The 20,586-nt window shown below is 50.1% G+C and overlaps 1 protein-coding gene across 2 annotated transcripts; it reads right to left on the minus strand.

The window, feature by feature from the left end:
- Positions 1-110: 110 nt before the first annotated feature.
- Positions 111-16,991, minus strand: Raver1 (ribonucleoprotein, PTB binding 1). Of its 2 annotated transcripts, none has more exons than XM_021173276.2 (13): positions 16,748-16,991; positions 15,278-15,344; positions 11,313-11,782; positions 6,721-6,912; positions 6,512-6,641; positions 6,242-6,354; positions 5,623-5,710; positions 5,145-5,356; positions 4,753-5,058; positions 2,528-2,602; positions 1,921-2,064; positions 1,527-1,610; positions 111-1,438 (listed from the first exon to the last, which is right to left on the minus strand). In XM_021173276.2, the coding sequence occupies exons 1-13, from the start codon at positions 16,964-16,966 to the stop codon at positions 1,292-1,294; spliced, it is 2,247 nt and encodes a 748-aa protein (XP_021028935.1). In that variant the 5' UTR covers positions 16,967-16,991; the 3' UTR covers positions 111-1,291. The 2 variants fall into 2 exon arrangements, with proteins under 2 accessions (XP_021028935.1, XP_029337248.1); XM_029481388.1 differs by having other exon boundaries at positions 5,623-5,707; positions 16,748-16,982.
- Positions 16,992-20,586: the final 3,595 nt, after the last annotated feature.

Consider the following 20,586-nt stretch of genomic DNA (forward strand, 5'->3'; position numbering starts at 1 on the left):
TTTGGGGCAGAGGGATAAAACTCAGGCTGTCTGTGTTGTTACCAGAATGCTGAGCTAGTTTGCTGGCCCATGGTTTATATCAAGAACCAGCCAGCTCTGATTTTTTTTTTAAACCGTTTACTTACAAACTTTAATTCAGCAAAGGTCTGTGCAGGGGGTGGGGGTGGGGTGAGGGGGGGAGATACGCCCACTGGAGTGGGTTTGGGTTATCATGTTTGGGGAGGGAAGCTGGTGGTGGTTCAGCTGGCCAAGGGCAGAGCCCCTAGGTCCCCTCAAATGGGCAGAGAGGAGGTCTGCTCCAGTGATCCACCCTGGGGATGGTAATGACCTGGGTTTGAGGGAACATGGTAGAGGCCCAGTGGCCTGGGTACAATGGTCACCTTTCACAGACAGCAGGGGAGACTGTTGAAGCCAGCAGAAAATACTGGTCTCTGCATCCAGGCTTTGGGCAAAAGGGGTCGTTTGCCAAGATCAAGGCTTTAGCCTTCTGTCCACAGGGCAGACACCTGGAGAAAGGATGAACCCTAGGCCAGAGCTCTTTGGTCCTGAGCCGAGCTTTTGGAGCTCCGCATCTGAGAGGCTCTGACCCAGTAGGACCTGTGGCCCAACTTTAAGGCATCAGAAGGCAAGGATACTGGGGCAGGGGCTGGAGATCTTGGGGCTTAGGGTACTGGCCAGAATAGGCAGGCAGGGGCATGAGACAGCTATACCTGCAGCAGATGACTGGGAAGAGAATAGGGTTAAGCTGTTGGAACCTGCACGTGTGGAACACAGCCTGGGCAGGCCAGACCCTGAAAGAATCAATTTGGGGCTTTTCTGAAGGGATGGGGGAGTAGAGGTGATCATCATCCTGGTTGTTTTAAAAAATAATAAAAATTAGAAAAGGAAATCAAAGTCAATTGTCGAAGTTTAAAAACGGGGACTGTCTCTGATCCTTACAGGTCAGAGACACCTCCAAAGGCACTCAAGAGGCCAGAACACAGGAGTGACGAGGCAGGAGAGGAGGCCTGGAGCTAGGGAGGGAAAGAGAGCAGGCCAGGCCCCTCTCTCTTAAGGCTGCAGGGTTTGGCTCCAGGAGCAAGCCCACAGGTAATGGTGTGGCCCCAGATACCCCACATTCCTTGAGCTCCAGCTGGTTGGTCAGCAAAGTCTTTTGCAGAGATTTCTCTATTACCCAAAGAAAGGACATAAAAAAAAAATAATAAAAATAAAATCCCAGAAAACACAAATACCAGAAAAAACCCAAAAGCAACTTGGTGCAGGCCCTTGGAGTATCTCTGGTGTCGACCCCTTAGAAAATCCTCTTCCGCTTCAGGTAGGAGTCCGCGTAGTGGCCGCCGAGGCCCTGGGAGTGCTGGCCCACGTAGCTGCCCTCTGGGCTGGGCTCAGGTGAGGGCAGCAGGTGGGAAAAACTGCGTTTCTGGCCACCCAGTGGGGTCTGGAGACAGACAGCAAGGGGGGCCAGGTCAGTGGCCTCCTAGAGCCAGGGCTACCCAGCCCTGTGCCTCCCCTCCTCCTGCCCGTACCTTCAGCAGGTGACTGTGACCATTGGGCCCAGGGCCCAGGCCCAGGAGCCCTTCACTGGAGCCCACTGGGGACGAACCAACAGCCTGGGGAGTCAAAGAGGTGGGGCAGGTCACCCTGCGGCCACCTAACCTGCAACTCAGAACTATGAGTGGTAATCCAGCCTGGTGGTAATCCAGCTGTCTCTCATCTGTCATCTGGGGCTAAGACCACCCACACCTTAGGCCAACTTGAGATGAGGGGAAGCTCAACAGTGGGAACCAGAGGGGCCAAAGCCACTGCAGCATGAGCTGTGGCCGAGACCCCTTGGATGACAAGGCTACAGAGACATACAGACAACACAGCCTGGCATCCCAATGGTCCTAGAGACCACAGTCCCTTGTAGGGCAGACTCACCTTGTTCAGGTGGCTCTGCTTGAGGCCAGCCTGTAGGCCACTGGTGAAGTAGGAGGTGGGTGAGCCAGAGTAAAAATGAGAGAGGGGTCCCCCACTGCCTCCACCACTTCGGGGCTCATTGAAGCTGCTAGGTGGGGGGGACATCTGCAGAAAAAGGTTCAGCTGAGTGAGGAAAACCATGGCAGGAACCCTTGCCCACCATGACTCAGATTGTCCATGTTTATTTTCTGGGGACCTCTGGGACCGACAGCCACTGTAGCAAATTCAGACTGAACCACAAGAGGATAAGCTCTGAGTGGCTCAGGGAGACACCATGCTCTGAGCCAGTGACCTTCACTTCAACAGATGACTGACCACCTGTGTGAGTCATGGGGTGAGCCCCTGCTGAGCCCCCAGGGAACCACTTACTGCCCCATTGAAGGTGATGAGTAAATGCTTGCACCTCGAAGTTTGAGTTGACAACCTAGGAAGACTGCCACCAGTTTGTGGAGTTCAGTTACAAAGGGAAAGCACTTCTGATTATACAGCTAGTGCTGACTGCTATATCCACTTTATTACATAGCCAATACTATATGCTGCAGAACACACAGGGTATCCAGGCTCTTACCTTGTGTCGGCTGGGGCCATGAGCCCCTAAGGTTGGTTCCCGAGGGTGGGAGAAGAGTCGTCTAGGTCCCACATCCTAAATTAAAGGGGTAGAAACATGGGAGAAGGGGGTTGGTGTATGCCAACTTTATCCTGGGCCAGTTCTACACCAGTTAACACTAGGGATTCATGACCCATACTTGGGCCTGCAGGAGCTTCATGGGATGGCCCAGTCGAAGCCAGAGCAGACGTGTGCTCTGTCCAAGGGTCAGGTATGCCTGGACCCCAGGGATGGATGCTGTGGAGTGACTGTGTATTGTGATCAAAATGGGAAGAGATGGACAGACAGGACGCTAAGCCCTTTCTCAAGGGAGAAGGCATGTCTTGGGAGTTGGGCAAAGCACCTTCCCAGCTAGGATGCATGAAGCCCTGGTATCTGTCCCAGCACTGTATGTGTGATATAGTGTGACCTGCCCCACCTCTTTGACTCCCCAGCCTGTTGGTTCCTCCCCAATGGGCTCCAGTGTGGGTATGATGGAGAAATCCTGAGATCTCAGCACTCAGGTGGTAGAGACAGGTTAAGACTTTCAGAGTCATCTCTGCTACATAGTGTAATAGCCTGGGCTACGTGAGTTCTTCTCAAAAAAAAAAACAAAAAAAAACTCCAAAACCAAATAAAAAGCTAGCAGGGACTAAAATCTGAGACAAAGATGGACAGGAGACTCAGGGAAAGAAAGGGTATCAGCCACAAGCTCCTGACTACCCACTTGACACTAGAGAAAATACAGCCACCTTTATTAGAAGTCCCCGGACTCAAGAGTGTTTCTGACTCCTTGGCTGCCCTGGATTTCGGAATACTCCATGGAGAGACATGGGGGCAGAGAGGTTGTCTAAGTTCAATGAGAAACACACTACATACTGAATGACACTTTTGTGCCTCTGTGTACCATGATGCCACTGAGGGGACAACTTGGGGAAGCAGGTCCCTCTACTGTGTGGGACCAGGAATAGTTTAGGTTTCCGGACATGAAGACAAGCACCGCTGGCAGTTGGGGGAGCTCACCAGCCCACACCTTTATTTTAATTTTCTTTTGCTTTTGAGGGTCTCATGTAGCCTGGGCCAGTTTTGAACTTCTGATCCTCCCGGTTCCACTTTGCTGGCACAACACCTAGCTGACAGTGTGAGCTGTGACTCACAAAGGTCAGATGTAATATGTCCCACCTGCAGTCATACAGGGTCTCTAAGAATTTTGGAATTCAAGCTTGGATGAAGCTCAGGCTGGAACACCTGCCCCTTTCATGAATGTGTGTGCATGTGTGTGTGAGACTGCATGTATGTGTGTGCATGTGTGTGAGACTCTATGTATGGATGTGTGTGCATGTGTGTGAGACTATGTATGTATGTATGTTTGTGTGTGCATGTGTGTGTGACTATGTACTGATGTGTGTGCATGTGTGTGGGAGACTGTATGTATGTGTGTGAGACTGTGTATGTTTTAGAATGTGTGTGTGTGTACAGAAGCAAGAGGCATTGGGTCCTGTTGCTCAGGAGCTGTCCACATATTTTCTATAGTTTTTGGCCAGTGTATTCATGTGTGTGCAGATGTATGGAAGTATGGAAGACAAAGATGACCTCAGGATCTTTCTCCACTGTATCCATTGGAGCACTTAGAGCTTGCCGGTCCCACTAGTCTAGCTCATCAGCTCCCTGCAGAGATGCCATTCCCACCTGCTGCTCCCTAGGATTACAGGTAACTTGCCACACCTGCCCAGCTTCTACAGGCTCTGAGGATCCATATGCTGATCCATAGGATTGTTGCAATCCTGTCCACCTTTTTCGGGACAAAGTCTCACTATACAGCTGTGGTTTGCCTGGAACTTGCTCTATAAACCAGGCTGGCCTCAAACTACACAGCTATCTTCCTGCCTTGTCATCAAACCCAGTTGAAATAGGATGTCTCCCCTGGCCTAGAGTTTACCTACTAGACTAGATGCCTTCCTGTTTGGGCCACTTCAGAACTGGGGTTACAAGCACTACAGCCCTACCTCTTTTATAATATGTGGATTCTGAGATGAGACTTAGGCCCTCATGCCTGTGACTGAGTGATCTCATCGGATACCTTTCTTTCACATTTTGGATATTTGGACCAAGAAAGCTCACACTGCATAGTCTGCAGATGAACCTGCTCTACAGGTGCAAAGGGCCACCCTTAAGAGAGGCAGAATACAGGGCAGCCCAGTACTCACTGTGGGGTAATCAAAGCCATAGCTGTCAGACAGCCCTGGCTCAGGGGGCAGGCGGTTGCTGGCGATGGGGCTGAGCAGGCGGGACTTCATTTGGAAGGCTTTGTTGCCATTGTTGCTACCACTGCCTCCACCAGGAACTGCAGGGCTAGGCAAGGGGGGCTCAGCTGGGCGGCGGCCTCTCCCAGAGCCTCCCCAGCCCCGGGTCTCCTTGCCTGCCAGGTTACTGGATGGAAGCAGGCTGTGTAGATTCAGGTAGGGGTTGAGGGGGATGCGGTAGTCCTTTGGGGGCTCCCCCAGCAGTGAGACCTGTAACAGGAGGGCTGGTTTTGCTAGGGACCTGGGTAGAGGAGACCTCAAAAGTAGGGGAGGCTGGAAGTAGGGTAGCACCTTACCCCAGGGGGCGTTGGCAGGGGCCCACTGTCCTTCGGGAGGCCTCTATGGTTGGAGCCTCGGAGCCCCACAGGGGCTGGGGGTGGAGTGAGCTGGGATGCTGGGGGACCCAGACCCATGGGCTCCCGGTCACCCCCAGAGGGACCCAGCAATGGTGGTAGTAAGGGTTGTGGCTTCCCTCGGCGGGGCGGCAGTTCCGGGGCTAGGCCCCCCCCTAAAGAGAAAAAGAAGGTGTCAGCTAAGGGCCCAGCCCTGACGGGCCACTCTACCCATGGTCCTGAAACAGGCAAGAACCCTGTGCCTCAGAGGTAGATGCAGGGTCTCTTTGAGTGCCAGCATTCAAAGACACTGCCAGCTGCCCCACAAGGTGAGCACCAAAGCAACAGACAGAACAGCCAGGCAGAGCAGGCAACCTGCCCAAGGCCACAGGGGAGGGGAACAGTATGTCTAGAGAGGTGGAGTGGCAGGGTCTGACTTTACCTGCAGACAGCTCCCCAAGGAGGGAGTTGGAAGGTTGGGCCCCGGCCTGGAGGGTACCCAGAGGTGAGTCGCCCAGGATCCCAGGCTTCTAGAACAGAGCACAGTCAGCTGAGGGTGGGGACAATATGGCCTGGGAAGCAGACACGGGACACCCAGAGTCCTGGCAGTCACAATGCCCAGTATCACCAACTCAAAACTTACTCACAGGCAGACACACATAGGGAGCCCTCCAGCACCTGTGACCCCACCCCCACCCATCACCTACTCATGTGGCCTACAGGCTCTGCGTATATACCAGGCCCTGACCTATATGCACTGGAGATATACTGAGCATGTCAGGGCTGTCACTCCAAAAAATCCACCACTGTCACACATACCCAATGACAGTCCTTAGCATCCAGCCCCCTTGCTCATCACAGAACATTGCTGACCAAGGGTAACTACACCACAGCTGTGTAAGTAAGGCTGGGCTTCCCTAGTTAGTCACTTCAGGTATAGGTAGGCATGCCCTGGCCACCAGGCCCAGGATCTCTCCAGAGCAGAGGGAAATGTAACTTCTCATACAGGGGTGGGCTAGAAAAGGAGCCCGGTGGGGCTGCCCCCAATATGAGGCTGTTACCTTCTGACTCTGGCTCTGGTTCTGGCTCTGGCTCTGCAGGGCTAGCTGCAGCAGTGCAGTGGACAGGGCAGGCCCACTGAGCAGTGGCATAGCAGGGGGCGCACCCAGGAGACCTGAAAGGAAACACGATGCTCTGTGATAAGTCACCACCCAGCACAACTGCAGGTTCTCAGCATGACAGATGGTGGAAAGGTCCAGGCAGGGAAGGGTGGGTCTTGCCTGTGGGAAGCTCTGCATGACACCCCTGCCACCATGCATGGCCTATCTTACCCTGCTTGCCACTGGCTCCCCCATGAAGCAGAGGGTTGAGGAGCAGCTGGAGGGATGCAGATGGGCCCAGGTTGTTCAATAGCTGCAGAAGATTTGGCTCAGGCAGGAGTCCCTTGCCTCGATTGAGAGCCTGAGGAAGAGGCCAGAGGGTGGCTCAGATCAAAGCCCACAGAAGGGAGACAATGGTGTTCAAGGAGTGCTCTACTCACCGTGGCCTGGGCAGCAATGAGTGCTGCTAGCATGCTGCGGCCAGGGGGACCTGGGGCACAGAAAGACACACGTAGGTGGCTGTCACCCAGGGCCTGGCCATCTGCCCGTTCTTGTGCTGCCTCTGCCATCTCTGCTGTCTCGTACTCCAGCACCGCGAAGCCCTTTAGCTGCCCATCCTGGCCACATGCCAGCTGTGAGAGATTTACTTATGAGCACCAGGTAAGTAACCACAGAGACCAGACGCTGACCCCAAACACATAATGAACCCTGGGGAGAGTTGACTCCTTGCCACTCGTCCATTAACTGGCCACTAAATCTGTGCAATGGCTAACAGAGGCCCTAGGTTAGTTTGCACAAGGCCACATGGCTAGCCAGAGGGCAGAGAAAGGACACATCGCACCCATAGCTATTATATTACTTGTGCTAACACACTGGGAACAAACTCTGACAGGGACTACCAGGAACATCAGGAGGTAAGAGATGGCTGCAGAGTCTGCCCTGAACACATGTCTTGGGCCACAGATACTGTGTGGCAAGGGGCTGACGTGGGAGGGCGCACCCAGGCCTGCCAGGAACTACAGGCTGGTTATTCAAGGCTGCTATTACTATGTGAATGTGGAAGTCATGGTGCCAGTGAAGACACAGAGAGACTAAAGTCACAGCAAGAGCTATTTTATTTCACCAGCCTCCTCCACAGGAGCCCAGTGGTTTGTTGAGCCTAAAACCTTCATCTAGAAGTTCAGACCAGGTATGTTCCAGGAGTGAAAATGGATGGAAGCTAGATTAGTCCAATGCTACCCATGTTGTATTTAAATTTTTTTATTAAAACAAGATCTCACTGTGTTGCCCTGGCTAACCTGGAACTGATAGATCAGCATGGCCTTGAACTCAAAGAAATCTGTCGGCCTCTGCCGGCTATGTGCTAGATTAAAGGCATATGCCATCACACCCAGGCCTCAGAGAAAAAAAGTTGGTATATTTGAGAGGGTGTGTTTTCTGTTCAGTCTTCATTTCTTTGAGGCAGGCTCTCTCCCTAAACTAGGGGCTCACATTTTTCTGGACAAGGCTAGAAATCAGCAAGGGATCTTCCCACCCCCACCTTCAGTGCTGGGATAGATAGATAGACAGACAGACAGACAGAGAGACAGACACTGTCTCTAAAGAGGAAGGAAAGAAGGGAGGGAGGGAGGGAGACAAGGAGGAAGGGAAGGAGGGAGGAAGAAAAGCTAGATATATTGGCATACCCCTATAACCACAGCAGTTAGCTGTAGGCCCAGGAAAACAGTGGCCAAGTATGTTTCCATAGCAACTCTTCTGCATAAGAGCCCAGGCCAGTGGACCCCTCTGAGCAGTTTTCTTTCTTTAAAGACACGGGAAACTATGCAGCACCGGCTGAGCTGGACTCAGAGAGCTTCTGCTTCTATCTCTGCAGTGCTGGCATTTAAAGGCATGCATCTCAGCCAGGCACAATGACACACGTGAAGTGGGTTTGGCCAAACACTGCTTGTGTTATAATGTTAATTTTGGTCCCAAAAACTGCTTAATGAATGACTACTTATAAGACACTGAGGGACCCAGCCCCCATTTGGTTTAACTGGTAAATAAAGATGCCAGCAGCCAATGGCTAAACAGGACAGGGGCAGGACTTATCCCCAGGCTTGGGAGAGGTGGGAAGAAAGGAAGAGGCAGGATCGCCATGAGAGGGGAGTAGGATGACCAGCCATGTAAGAATTCTGGTAAGTGGTCCTAACGGCTACTCCCAGATTGTGTCTGGGGTAGCAGAGATGAAATATAGATTTTAAAGGATGTTAACACTGGGAACACCATAGGAGAGTGTTTGCTAGCCTCAGAAAGAATTAGAAGATTCCAGCCTTTGAGCTAGTCAAGGCCTATCAGAATTAACTGCGTGTGCATGCATGAGAGTGTCTTTCATTTGAGAATGCAGAGGGCTCTGGCAGGTGGCTGAAATAGCAACCTGCTGGGAGCCAAAGAAGCTTATCTAGTTCACCACTACAGATGGTGCCCAATGTGGGGCAAGAACTCACGATTAAAAATTAAAGATTCTTGGATAGAATACATGTACACACACAAATGATATATAAGTCTGAGGGGAGAATTTCTCAGCAAGTCAAGCCAAATCACATGGTTCCCACACAAGCTGCAAAACTACCCCAGGCCCTTCTAAAAGGATTCTATCGCCTTAGAGAGCCTTAGCTCAGAGATGCTGGGAGCCCCTGCTATACAAAGACAGGCTGGCTGCTCTGAGAAAGAGTCAGATGATGGACAAAGCCTACTTCCTACAAGCAAATGATCAAAGGATAGGGATAAATAAAGTTTGATTTAATTGTTTTTAAGGAGTCAAGGGAGTATAATGGTAATCGTTTCAATGTTCTTAAATATACATAAAATAAAGAAATCCAAGTCCTTGATCTCAAATGCAGAAAATAACCGCAAGAAGGGAGAATTTAGAGAGATTATATTAAAAAAAAAGTCTATATGGGATTTTTGGGATTGCTTAGTCTGGTATAACAAATGTAGAGCTGAGAAATAGGCTTATTCAATAAGTAGAAGGCAATCTTTTTAAAGTTAAATATATAGGTAAATACTTTTAGGTTTTTGATCTTAAATTATAGATCATAAACAGGAGATAGCTTGACCTATCTCAGATAGTGGAAACCTAGGCCTTGATAATTATACAAAAAGGGGCCATAAGTACCCACAGATATTAATCTCCACAGAAAGGAGGATTTATACATGCATAGATGTATAAAGAATTGAGGCTTTTTATCTTTAAAATTAGGTCTAAACAGGGGTAGGGAGCCTGACCTATCTCAGACAGTAGTCCCCCTACCCCCCCACTCACACTCACTCACTCTCGCCTTTAATTCCAGCACCCAGAAAGCAGAGTCATGTGAGTTCAGGGTCTGCTTGGTCTACAGTGTGTGCTCCCAGACAGTCAGGGCTATATAGCTAGACCCTCTCTTTAAAACAAAACAAAAACAGACCAAAAATACAATAAGTAAAAAGGTATGTATATGCCCTGTGCTTTATTACTTGAAAAAAAAAAGGAAAAGAAAAGAAATTGCATTTTATTTATCTTATGTGCGTTCATGTGTCATGGGCAACTTGAGAGTTGGTTCTTTCTTTCTACCATGTAGGGAGCAGGAATCAAACTGTCATCAGGCTTGGCCTTGTCAACTGAGCTAAGATGACCCAGGGCCTTGCACATGCCAGGCAGGTGTTCCACAGCTTAGGCACACTAGCCTCTCACTGGCAGATTCTAGGAAGGCACTCTAACATGAACACATACTGTGACCATCTCATAAACCCCAGAGACAGATACAAAAGGGTCACCACGTGATTGGGACCACATGAACTCTGAACTGAGAACTGGAGACGCAAACTTTGATCTGTCTTGAGTCCCAAGCCCATGTTCTATTCAGAGCACCAAACCCAACTGTGTCCTGCAGAGGTGGACTCAGAACTGCTCAGTAAGCATCTAAGGACGGGGTGGGATATAGCTCTGGCGTAAAGCACTTGCTGGGCAAGGCCTGTTCCACTCCCAGCATTAGCAAAATAAATACATGGGGACATAAGAATGAAGGAGAAGCCTTTATAATAACCATTCATTAAGGCAGAGAGATGGCTCAGTAGAAAAAGACACAAGCCTCACAAACTCAATTTGATCACCAGTAGCCACATGGTTATAAGAGAAATGACTCCTGAAAATTTTCCTCTCAACACCATACAGGTACCATTGTGTGTATACTTGTATGCACATATACACAGAAGCATACAAATAAATAAGTGTACAAGTTATTTTTTAAGATACTTTAATACTTAGCCTATGTAGACTAAGTCCTGTGGTGTTATGTCTTTAATCCCAGCACTCAAGAGGGAAAGGCAGGTGGATCTCTGAGTTCCAGGCTAGCCATAATTACATATGTCTAGAAAAGAGGTAGAGGAGATGAAATCAGAGTAAGGTGCAGGCAAACAGACTTGCCCACAACACCAAGGAGGGCTGAAATCCATCCAAGCCCAGCTGAATGTCATCATGACTCTGGCCTCTTCCATGCCTGGCTTGGCTACAGATGCTCAAGACACTGTGATGGGAGCTGAGGCTGGGGCTGAGCAGGTAGAGCTGTATACTGCCTAGAATGCAGGAAGCCCTAAGGAATTCCAATCCCCACACCACATAACTCAGCATGGTGAAGCATGATTCAGTACTTGAGAAGTAGAACCTATACAATCTAGAATTCACGCTCATCCTCAGCTACATACCAAGTTCAGGATCAGTATGGGCTATCTCAAAAAACAAAATAACAAACATGAGTCAGGCAAAGTGCCTCCTACCAGTAACCCTGACAACCATGAGGGTAAGGCAAAAAGATGGTGTTTCTAGGCTAGCCTGGGCTACATGATCTAAGTAATGAGTATGTGAGTGATAAGAGGGTGTGAGATGAGCCAAGGAGGATTTGCACTCTGATCTTTGAACCATTCCTACACCTATGCCCTTAACCACCATATCCCAGAGCATCTCCCAAGAGCCCCATTCAGAGCTGACAGCTGCTTCAAATGACCCAAGACCTACCTGACAGAAGGTGGGGGTATAGACCACTGACAGAGCCCGGCGCAGGGCATCCACATCGCTGAAGCCAGGTGGCAGGTGGTCCACACAGAGGCACCGAGAATGCAACAATGCAGGGGTCAGCTGCCCAGCATCTGTCCAGTGCACGTACAGTGTGCGTGGGCCCAGTGGCTTGCCCAGCAAGTCAGACTTGGCCCTGGCTGCTGAGTCTTTCTTCATGTACTCTGCAAAGCCATATCCTTTAGAGTGGCCAGTGCGCTCACTGTACACTAGGAAGCAGCGCTCCAGGCTGCCAAAGGGCCGCACCAGCTCTTCAAATTGTGCCTGTGTCAGACTAGGTGGTAGGTTGGCCACGCACAGCAGAGCATCGGTAGGCTGCAACTGAACTGACAGCTCCCGCTCTCGAAGGCGGCTCTGGTGGAAGGTGTTGATGGCAGCTTCAGCCTGCTCCCCATTCAGCAGAGTCACAAAAGCTGTAGGGTAGGAGAGAAGCTGGGGTCAGAGTGCCCTGTCTTTCTACCCTGGGCCCTCTAAACCAGGTGTGAACAGAACATCAACTACTACTGGAAAACACAGTCCAGTCAGCTGGAGCCTTGCATTTCCACCAGTCCCTCTGACATCTCTCCATAACACATATGTGCCTGGTACCTGTGCAGACCAGAAGATGGTTTTAGAGTCCCTGGAACTGGAGTTATAGGTGGTTGTGAACCATGATGTGGGTGCTGGGCATCGAACCTGGGTTCTCTGGAAGATCAGCCGGTGCTCTCGGTCACTGAACCAACTTGAGCTCCAACCCCAAACTCTTTTATTTTTAAAAAGATTTATTGGTGTATTTCATGTATATTGGTACTTTATCTGCACACCAGAATACAGCCACAGACAGGCATGAGCTGCCATGTGGGTGCCTGGGAATTGAACTCAGAACTGTTGGATAGGAGTGAGTACTCATAACCATTTCTGCAGCCCCCAAGCCCCAAACTCTTAATGGTTCTGGCTTCTTAAAGGTCAAATGGGAGTAGGTTAGCCCTCTCACCCACCATCTTTGGTGGAGAATCAACAGAACCAGATCAGTACCCAAGAGCCAGGCTGTGGCTGTGATCCCAACATCTGCAACATGGTCCAGGAGAACAGAGTTCAAAGTCAGCCTGGGCTATAAAAACCCAAGGGCTGGGATGAGAATAGCTCAGTTGGTAGAGTGTTTGCCTAGCACGTATGAGGCCTTGGGTTCTATCTTGTGGAATGGCAGCACACGCCTGTCACTTCAGCACAAGACTAAACCAAGGTTATCAGAAAATCAAGGTCATCTTTGGGTACATAGTGACTTACACTGTCTCAAAAAACACAAATGAGACCTGAGGCTGGAATTAAAAGTGTTCATCTTTAGCACCACAAAATTAAAAAACAAAACAAAGATAAGGACTAAGGATGTACTTAGGCAGTAGAGCACTTTCCTAGCATTCAAGAAGTCCTAAATGAAATCTCTAGTAAACCACACATGCACATGTGCGCTCACACACACACACACACACACACACACAAGAATACAACAAATACTCAGTAGTTGGTCTCCAGAGCCGTGTTCTGCCCCTCTGGTCTCCTCACTCACAACCCATCTCACAGCCACAGGAGCCTTGTTCAGAGACCCTCCTGAGGCGGCCCAGCTTGCGTGCTCCCAGCTCCCCTAACACTCAGCACTGCTTTCTGGTGCCTGCCAGGCTTGTCCTGCCTGAGCTTTGTCCACTTACCTGACTGCCCTACCCAACCTAAGCCAGTTCCTCTCTTAGATCCTGGCTCTGTACCCCTGTGCCCCTACTGCTTTTGATCCCATAACCTCATTTTGCCTTCTTCCTTTTTGAAGGTCCCATGTACTTCAGCCTGTCCTCAAGTGTATTATGTAGCCAAGGGTAGCCTGATCTTCTGATGCTCTACCTCCAACGTTAGAGCACAACTTTCAAAACAGCTTTACCCACTGGGCCATCTCCCTTGCTCCCAGGATGGTATTTGCTTGCTTGCTTTCTGCTTCCTTTTTGTTTGTTTGTTTGTTTCCTGGCTGACCTGGGCTAGATTTATAGGTCAGACTGGCCTCAAATTCAGAGATCAAGCTATCTCTGCCGTCCAAGTGTGAGGATTAAAGCTGTGTGCCACCACACCCTACCATGTTATTTTCTAAAGGGACTTAAATATCCTTGGCTTTTGGTGTGCTCCAAGCCCTGTGGCGGGAGGCCTGCACCAGGTCTGCTTGCTTTGTTGATCCCTAGACTCTTTTTCTTGCATGTGTATGGGTATGGTAAACAGGTGTGCATGCATGTTTACAGTGAGTGTACGCACAGGTAGAGGTAGAGGTCGTCTCTTATTTAATGCTTGCTAATTTGGCTAATCTACCTACCCAGCTTGTTCAGGAGACTGGCTCCACCTCCCACACACTTCTATTACAAGTGGGTCATCAGGCCAGCCCACCCAGCATTCCTGTAGCTGCTGGGGTTCCAACTGCAGTCCTCATGCGTATCTGACAAATGCTGAGCCATCTCCCCAGCCTTCAGCAGCTGTGCTCTAAGCAGTCTGTGTCAGGCACACTCAGTCTGCATCCACTGCTGTTACTCATATACAATCCCATAGAGTAAACACAGACCAAGATTCCAACCTGTGACCATGCCTCCAATGGCCAGCATCTTAACCACTGCCTGGCCTGTCAGGTAGGTGTTAGAAGGGGCACATTCCTCTCCACATTAAGTTGTCAGAAGGTGCTCCATGGTCTAAACACCTGGCACAATGCAGGAAAGCATAGACATTCACTGATGGCCTCACAGAGGAAGCAACGCTGTCAAGTCTTACCCCAAGGGCATAGGGCTGACCACTCCATACAGGGGCGCCTCAGCCTATGACAGAGTAGGGTGCCCAGTGGGCCTGGGTTAGGAAGAGACAAGTAAGAGCAGTGGGGAGCTGAGCACACTGATACATGGATTACAAGCCTTGCACTTTGCAAGTGGAGGCAGGAGGGTGTCTTGATGTTTAAGGCCAATCTCACTTATACAATAAATAAACTCTAATCTGGGCTATATGAGACTCTGCTTTAAGTAAAACCTAAAGTCCAAAACCAAAAATGGGCTGGAGAGAGAGCTCAGCACTTAAAGAGCACTTGCTGCTTTTGCAAGGATGGGGTTTGGTTCCCAGCACCAACATGGCAGCTTTTAACCCTCTTTAACTCTGGTTCCATGAAATCTGGTGCCCTCTGCCAGCCTCAGTGGGCACCAAACAGGCACATGGTGCTCAGGCAAAACACCCATACACATCAAATAAGGAAAACTACAACATAAAAAAGACAAAGGAGTGGTACAAGCTAAAGGAATGCTACAAGCTTTAGGATACTGGCCACACCATGAACCCCAGGACAATCTGGGCTACAGCCTAAATCCATGCCTCAAAGAATGGAAAGAAGAAGGCTGGAAAATGGAGTCTGCTGCCATACCTAAGCCCGAGTTCCAGCCCCAGACTCTCATGAGTATATGCATGCTCTCCTATGCACCCGTCATCACAGCCCTCCTCAAAGTCTAAGATAGGAGAACTGCCCAGAATGTACAGCAAGACAGAACCACGATCCTGCCTCAGCAAGGGGAAACTGACTTTAGAACATTGTCCTCTAACTTCCACACTGGTTGCCTATGCTCACACTCACTCACACACACACACTCACACTAGATAAAGGAACTGACAAGGGTGGGTGGTGCCCGCCTTTAATTCCAGTACTCAAGAAGCAAAAGCAAGTAAGTGGATCTCTAGGAGTTCAAGGCCAACCTGAGCTTCATGTGAGTCCCTGCCTCAAAAAAATTAAGACACGGACAGACAGAAAAAGGATCTGTTTCCTCTGACACAACACAGGACCCACAATTCACAACAGATGCTGAGCCAGGTCCTGTCACCACTGGGGACTGTCATGTCATAATTGCCCTGTCCATCCATGGCCCACAAACCTGTCCCTTTGTATTTGTCCACGAAACAGTACTTGAGTTCGTAGTCGCTCAGGAGGTCATGTACTTCCTGCAGAGACACAAGCAGAAGCCGGGGAGTCACTGGGCAAGCCCGCCTACAGGTGGACCCTCCATATAAGCAGATAAATGAATAGCTGTTTATCCATACAGCTATCTTCTACAATCTATCTTGTGCAGGGCAAGACTGCAGATTACATGCTAGGAACACCAATAACTCAAACTGCACGCCTTCAAGGAGGCTGCCCAACTTGTCTGATTTCCCCCGTGCAAGGTTGAAACACATCCACAGCTAATTATGAAGCCATTTTCTCCAAGAGGAAAACAGCTGAGGCTGTAAGAAGTGAAACACACAAACTATCATGACAACAGGGGGCATGCTACCTGACCAGGGACCCCACTCACTTATCTGACCCTACACTGTATGGGTGCAGGGGCCACCCAAACTCCCTCATGTTGACAGGGCTGCTGTTTTGAATGCTGGCTTCCAGGGCAAGTTGCCTGGCTTCCTTGCACCAAATGACCTGTGTATGAGCCCAAGGAGATAGGGCTGGCAGTTCCAGATATTCACGACACCATGCACACAGGTGTCTATTCCAGGTCTGGTCCTTTCTTGTGCTCCCCAACACCTCTGCACCTTCACTAGCCATGTGCCTATAGAGCAGGGGGTACTAGGGTGAGCCAGTGAGCAGACAATTTAGCAGCAATCAGAAAGGGCCTATCCCACCACCACCGGGCTGGGCAACACAGATACCACTTTCTTGGGTCCAAAGAGCATTGCACACCCTGCTCTACATGGGTTCCCAATAGAAGGGCACTCCCGGCAGACAAGATTAGCCACAGGGAAGTGCCATAGAATACACATCCCAACCCCCCACCGCGGCATGTTCATGTTCATGTCGAAGGGAGACTTCATTTTCCCAAATCAATTCTAGTAGGCATTTGAGGGATGCAGCTCCAACTTCCGGGTCTACCTCTAAAAGGTGTGGATGTATGCTTGATAAGAAAAGCAATGCTCTTAATTCTGAAACTTCCAGATTTGAGCTCCTGTCACCCGAAGGCAGAGGAGGGAAACAACCCTCTGAATATGCATGGGTCAGTTGGAATCTATTTCAATCAATCTATTCACAGTCTCCGGTACATATTTCAGCAGGGCCACAGCTGCCTGCCCCTTCCAACTACCTGCAACCTTCAACCACTTGGCCTCTCCCAAGTCTGATGGTCGCCCCTAGCAACGTCGACCAGCACTTTAAAGTGTTTTTTGTTTTTTTTTTTCTTTTTCCTAACCATGCCCTTTCCACTTCGTTCTTAATGTTTCATGACCCTGGGAGAGGATACGACACTGGGGAAAGCCCCCACTCACAGCAGCGTTGGTACCGCCGGGTTTCCAACCCCCCCCCCCGCGCACGCGCACCGTGGTATTTCCCGCCACGCTCTCACCCCCACCCCCCATACCTGGTTGGTCACGTCCCCCGGGAGGCCTCGGATCAGTATCTTGCGGCGGTTACGGAACTGGCGCTCAGTGTGTTCCAGGCGTTTCCGGATCTCTTCCGGATCGAGCGGCGGCAACTCTTGTTCGGGCGCCCGGCGATCGACGGTCTCGGGAGTTTCCGCTTCGGCCTCCACCTTCGGGCTCAGCGGCGGCCGGTGAGTAACGGACACGTCGGCCGCCATCTTGGGAAACCCGGCGCCTTCTGGGACCAGCGAGCTCAGGGCGGAGCGACATAGAGCGGCAAGGAGGGCGCGTGTAGTGATTGGTTGGCGGAAGCCCCGCCTCTCGCCCGGCCCCTTTCAGCGTATTGGCTGGAACCAGCCCGAGCGTTGCCCCCTTCCCCTGACTCTGGGCCATTGAGTAAAAGGGCGGAGCTGCAGCAAGGAACCGCCTTACAAGGCAGGCCTGAGAATAGGCAGGCGAGAATCCTTAACACCACCTAACACCACCTAAAGGGTTGGTCTGGTGCATACACCTGTAATCTAAGCCCTTGAAAGGGGAAGGCAGATCTTATGATATCATCCTCAGCTACAACGGAAATCAAATTCATGAGGATCCTGTCTCAAAAGAGAAAATGAAACGACAGACAAAAATTAGGTGTACTGATGTACGCATGCAATTCCAGCACTTTAGAAATGGAAGCTGCCAGGCAGTGGTGGCACACGCCTTAAATCCCAGCCCTTAGGAGGCAGAAGTAGGTAGATTTTTGAGTTCGAGGCCAGCCTGGTCTACAGAGTGAGTTCCAGGACAGCCAGGGCTACACAGAGACACCCTGTCTCGAAAAAACCAAAATGGAAGCTGCAGGACCAGAAGTTCAAAGTCATTCAATACTTTACAACTCAAGTTTGAGATAAACCTGATTCAAAAAGGAAAAACAAAATGCAAACAACAGCCGGGCGGTGGTGGTGCACGCCTTTGATCCCAGCACTTGGGAGGCAGAGGCAGGTGGATTTCTGGGTTCGAGGCCAGCCTGGTCCACAAAGTGAGTTCCAGGACAGCCAGGGCTATACAGAGAAACCCTGTCTCGAAAAAAAACAAAACAAAACAAAAAAACCCAAACAACCAAATAACAACAACAACAAATACTGGCATTATTTTCAGCACTCTGAAGGCCTAAGCAGCCTCCTGGTCTACATAGTAAGTCAGGGTTTCAAAAAACAATGAAAAAAAGGACTAACTGTTAAGCATGGCAACCCCTGAGTTTCATTTCCAGCGGACTTGGTAGGGGTAGTAGAGATAGACAGCCCAGGAAGCAAAAGATTAAACAGGAGCTGGGGAAGGAACTGGCAAAAGACACAAGAAAGAAAGAAGGTCAGCAGTTTATAATGACAGACATGGATCTCTCTAGCACCAGAAAACCACTTTCAGGAAGTATATGGGCAAGTGTTAGTGTGTGTGTGTGTGTGTGTGTGTGTGTGTGTGTGTGGTGACAGGGTTTCTCTGTGGCTGTCCTGGAATAACTCACTCTGTAGACTAGGCTGGCCTTGAACTCACAGAGATCCACCTGCCTCTGCCTCCAGAGTGCTGGGATTAAAGGTGTGCACTATCATGCTGAAAGTTTTATTTTAAAGATTTTTTTTTTTTTAATGTGAGTACACTGTCACTCTCTTCAGACACACCAGAAGAGGGCATCGGATCCCATTATAGATGGTTGTGAGCCACCATGTGGTTGCTGGGAATTGAACTCAGGATCTTTGGAAGAGCAGTCAGTGCTCTTAACTGCTGAGCCATCTCTCCAGTCTTTGAAGGTTTTATTGATCTGGAACTTGATACAGCCCAGTCCTCCTCTCAGTCTGGACCTTCGTCTTCCCCTGTCTCAGGACAACTTTCCCTGGGCTGTATCTTTGGACTACAGTGTGCTGAGAGACACAGAGGTACTTCTGTTTCTCAAGTTGTAGCAGTCACTCTGGTTCTACATCCTGAGGGTGTACACTGATGCCACTGCAGTGGTCACCATCCCTAGGGGTATGAACACCCCTATAGTGATGTTGGCCATCCTGGCCTTGATCGGCACAGAGAGACCCAAGTACATATGTGTGCCCTGGGCTCCCGCTGAACTTGCCCCTGTAGACTGTACAGGTTCCTCCGTTACCTTGAATGTCAGTCACTCTGAGCAAGGTGTTCTTGTGCCTTGCCTTGGGCCGGTTTCCTGGCAGTGATAGGTGCCGTCGTGGTTTAGGTTGACAAGTAATGAGGTCCCTCACGCCTGGTGCCCTCATGCCAGAGCTTCGGAGCTCATGGCCCTGGGTCTGGCACTGCAAGGTGTGCTGTAAAACCCTCAAGGTGCATGTGGCCAGGCCCTGCCCCCTGGCTACTCTAAAGGTGGGTCCTAACCGCTGGTGTCTAAATGGCCAGGCCCTTGCCCCAGACAACCAAGCCCTGCCCCAGACAACCAAGCCCTGGCCTACAACAGAGATTTAAAAAAACAAAAAACACCAAGGTCAGGCAATAGAATCCCACCAATTCCTGAGATTGTCCAAAGATCAGGCCACAAAATCCCACCAAACCCCAGACATCCTGGAAAGCCTCTTTATATAAAGCCTGTCTCTTACTCAGCTCTTAGCTTCTGGTCTCCTGAGCAAAGGCAGCCACTTTTCCCATAAATCTCTTGTATGAGGTTTGTTGTGTGTGTGACTTTGTGGTATTCCTTGACTTCTGACTGCCAAGATGCCTTTCCCCTCAGAGCTGTAACGCTTAGAGTAGGAGTCCTACCTTTGTAACACAGAGTGCTGGGGACATTTGGCATGATCAGTCTTTTTTTTTTTTTTTTTTTTTTTTTTTTGGTTTTTCGAGACAGGGTTTCTCTGTATAGCCCTGGCTGTCCTGGAACTCACTTTGTAGACCAGGCTGGCCTCGAACTCAGAAATCCGCCTGCCTCTGCCTCCCGAGTGCTGGGATTAAAGGCGTGCGCCACCACGCCCAGCTGGCATGATCAGTCTTGGAGCAATCTATAAAACCACCATGTGATCAGACACTCCAGATATCCATAGAAGGATATTAAGGCCAGGGAAGAGTCAAGATTTCCCAAGCAAGGACAGAGGGAGGAGATCTTAGAAGGTCTGAATGACCAACTCAACAGGACATGCAGGTGGACAGTGGTGCTCTTGTGAGGAGTCAGCCACCCATCTCCAGGGTGGCACTGCAGAAGACATGCCCATTGTTCCTCTTGGTGATCTGGAGATGAAGCTGGGCCAGCTTCCAAGAGAAGGGGCAGAATCACTTTCCAGCATGACCAGTGTGCAAGTCCCATGGACCATGGACAGCTCTGTGATGTTAGTCCTGCTCAGGCTTAGAATAGGCCCTGGGAAACCTAAAGGAGAAGACATACCTCAGGAACTACTGACTCCATGACCTTCCCATGGCTCAAGCCACACCTCCATTATGGCCTGTCCCTGTCTCTACCCTCGTGGGCCCTACGTGTATGGCTCCTGAAGCCCTGTGTCTTTCTTACTGTCAAGTGCTCCCAGGCCTCCATACTTCTGCATTTGAGGCACAGGTTACAGACCATCTGTCCATCTGTTTGACATTTCCCTCATTCTGTCTGGTTGTGGCAGTGGCTTTGGCCTGAGCATGTCCCCATGGCTTTAGACTATAGTGTTGAGCATCTTGTCCCCAGCATCATTTGGAGCTGCTTCGGAAGCCAGAAACAGACCATCCAGAAAGCAGTCTTATAAGCCTCCATGTCCCTACCTCCAAGATAGTGGGGGGCTTGGAAGATGTGGAGGACTGGATAACAATTCACAGAAACAGAGGAGCCCTAATCAGGGTCCTCCTACGGACAGGCTCTTCCATCCTGCCTCCT

Source organism: Mus caroli, chromosome 9, assembly GCF_900094665.2.
Source record: "Mus caroli chromosome 9, CAROLI_EIJ_v1.1, whole genome shotgun sequence".
Classification (NCBI taxonomy): Eukaryota; Metazoa; Chordata; class Mammalia; order Rodentia; family Muridae; genus Mus; species Mus caroli.

Bases quoted from the DNA above. Each gene is read 5' to 3' on its own strand.
- Raver1 (XM_021173276.2), bottom strand. From the start codon at position 16,966: ATGGCGGCCGACGTGTCCGTTACTCACCGGCCGCCGCTGAGCCCGAAG. The intron at 15,345-16,747 runs GTATGGGGGGTG...GTGTCTCTGCAG, and splicing joins CGGGGGACGTGACCAACCAG to GAAGTACATGACCTCCTGAG. The intron at 6,642-6,720 runs GTGAGTAGAGCA...CCTCTTCCTCAG, and splicing joins TCATTGCTGCCCAGGCCACG to GCTCTCAATCGAGGCAAGGG.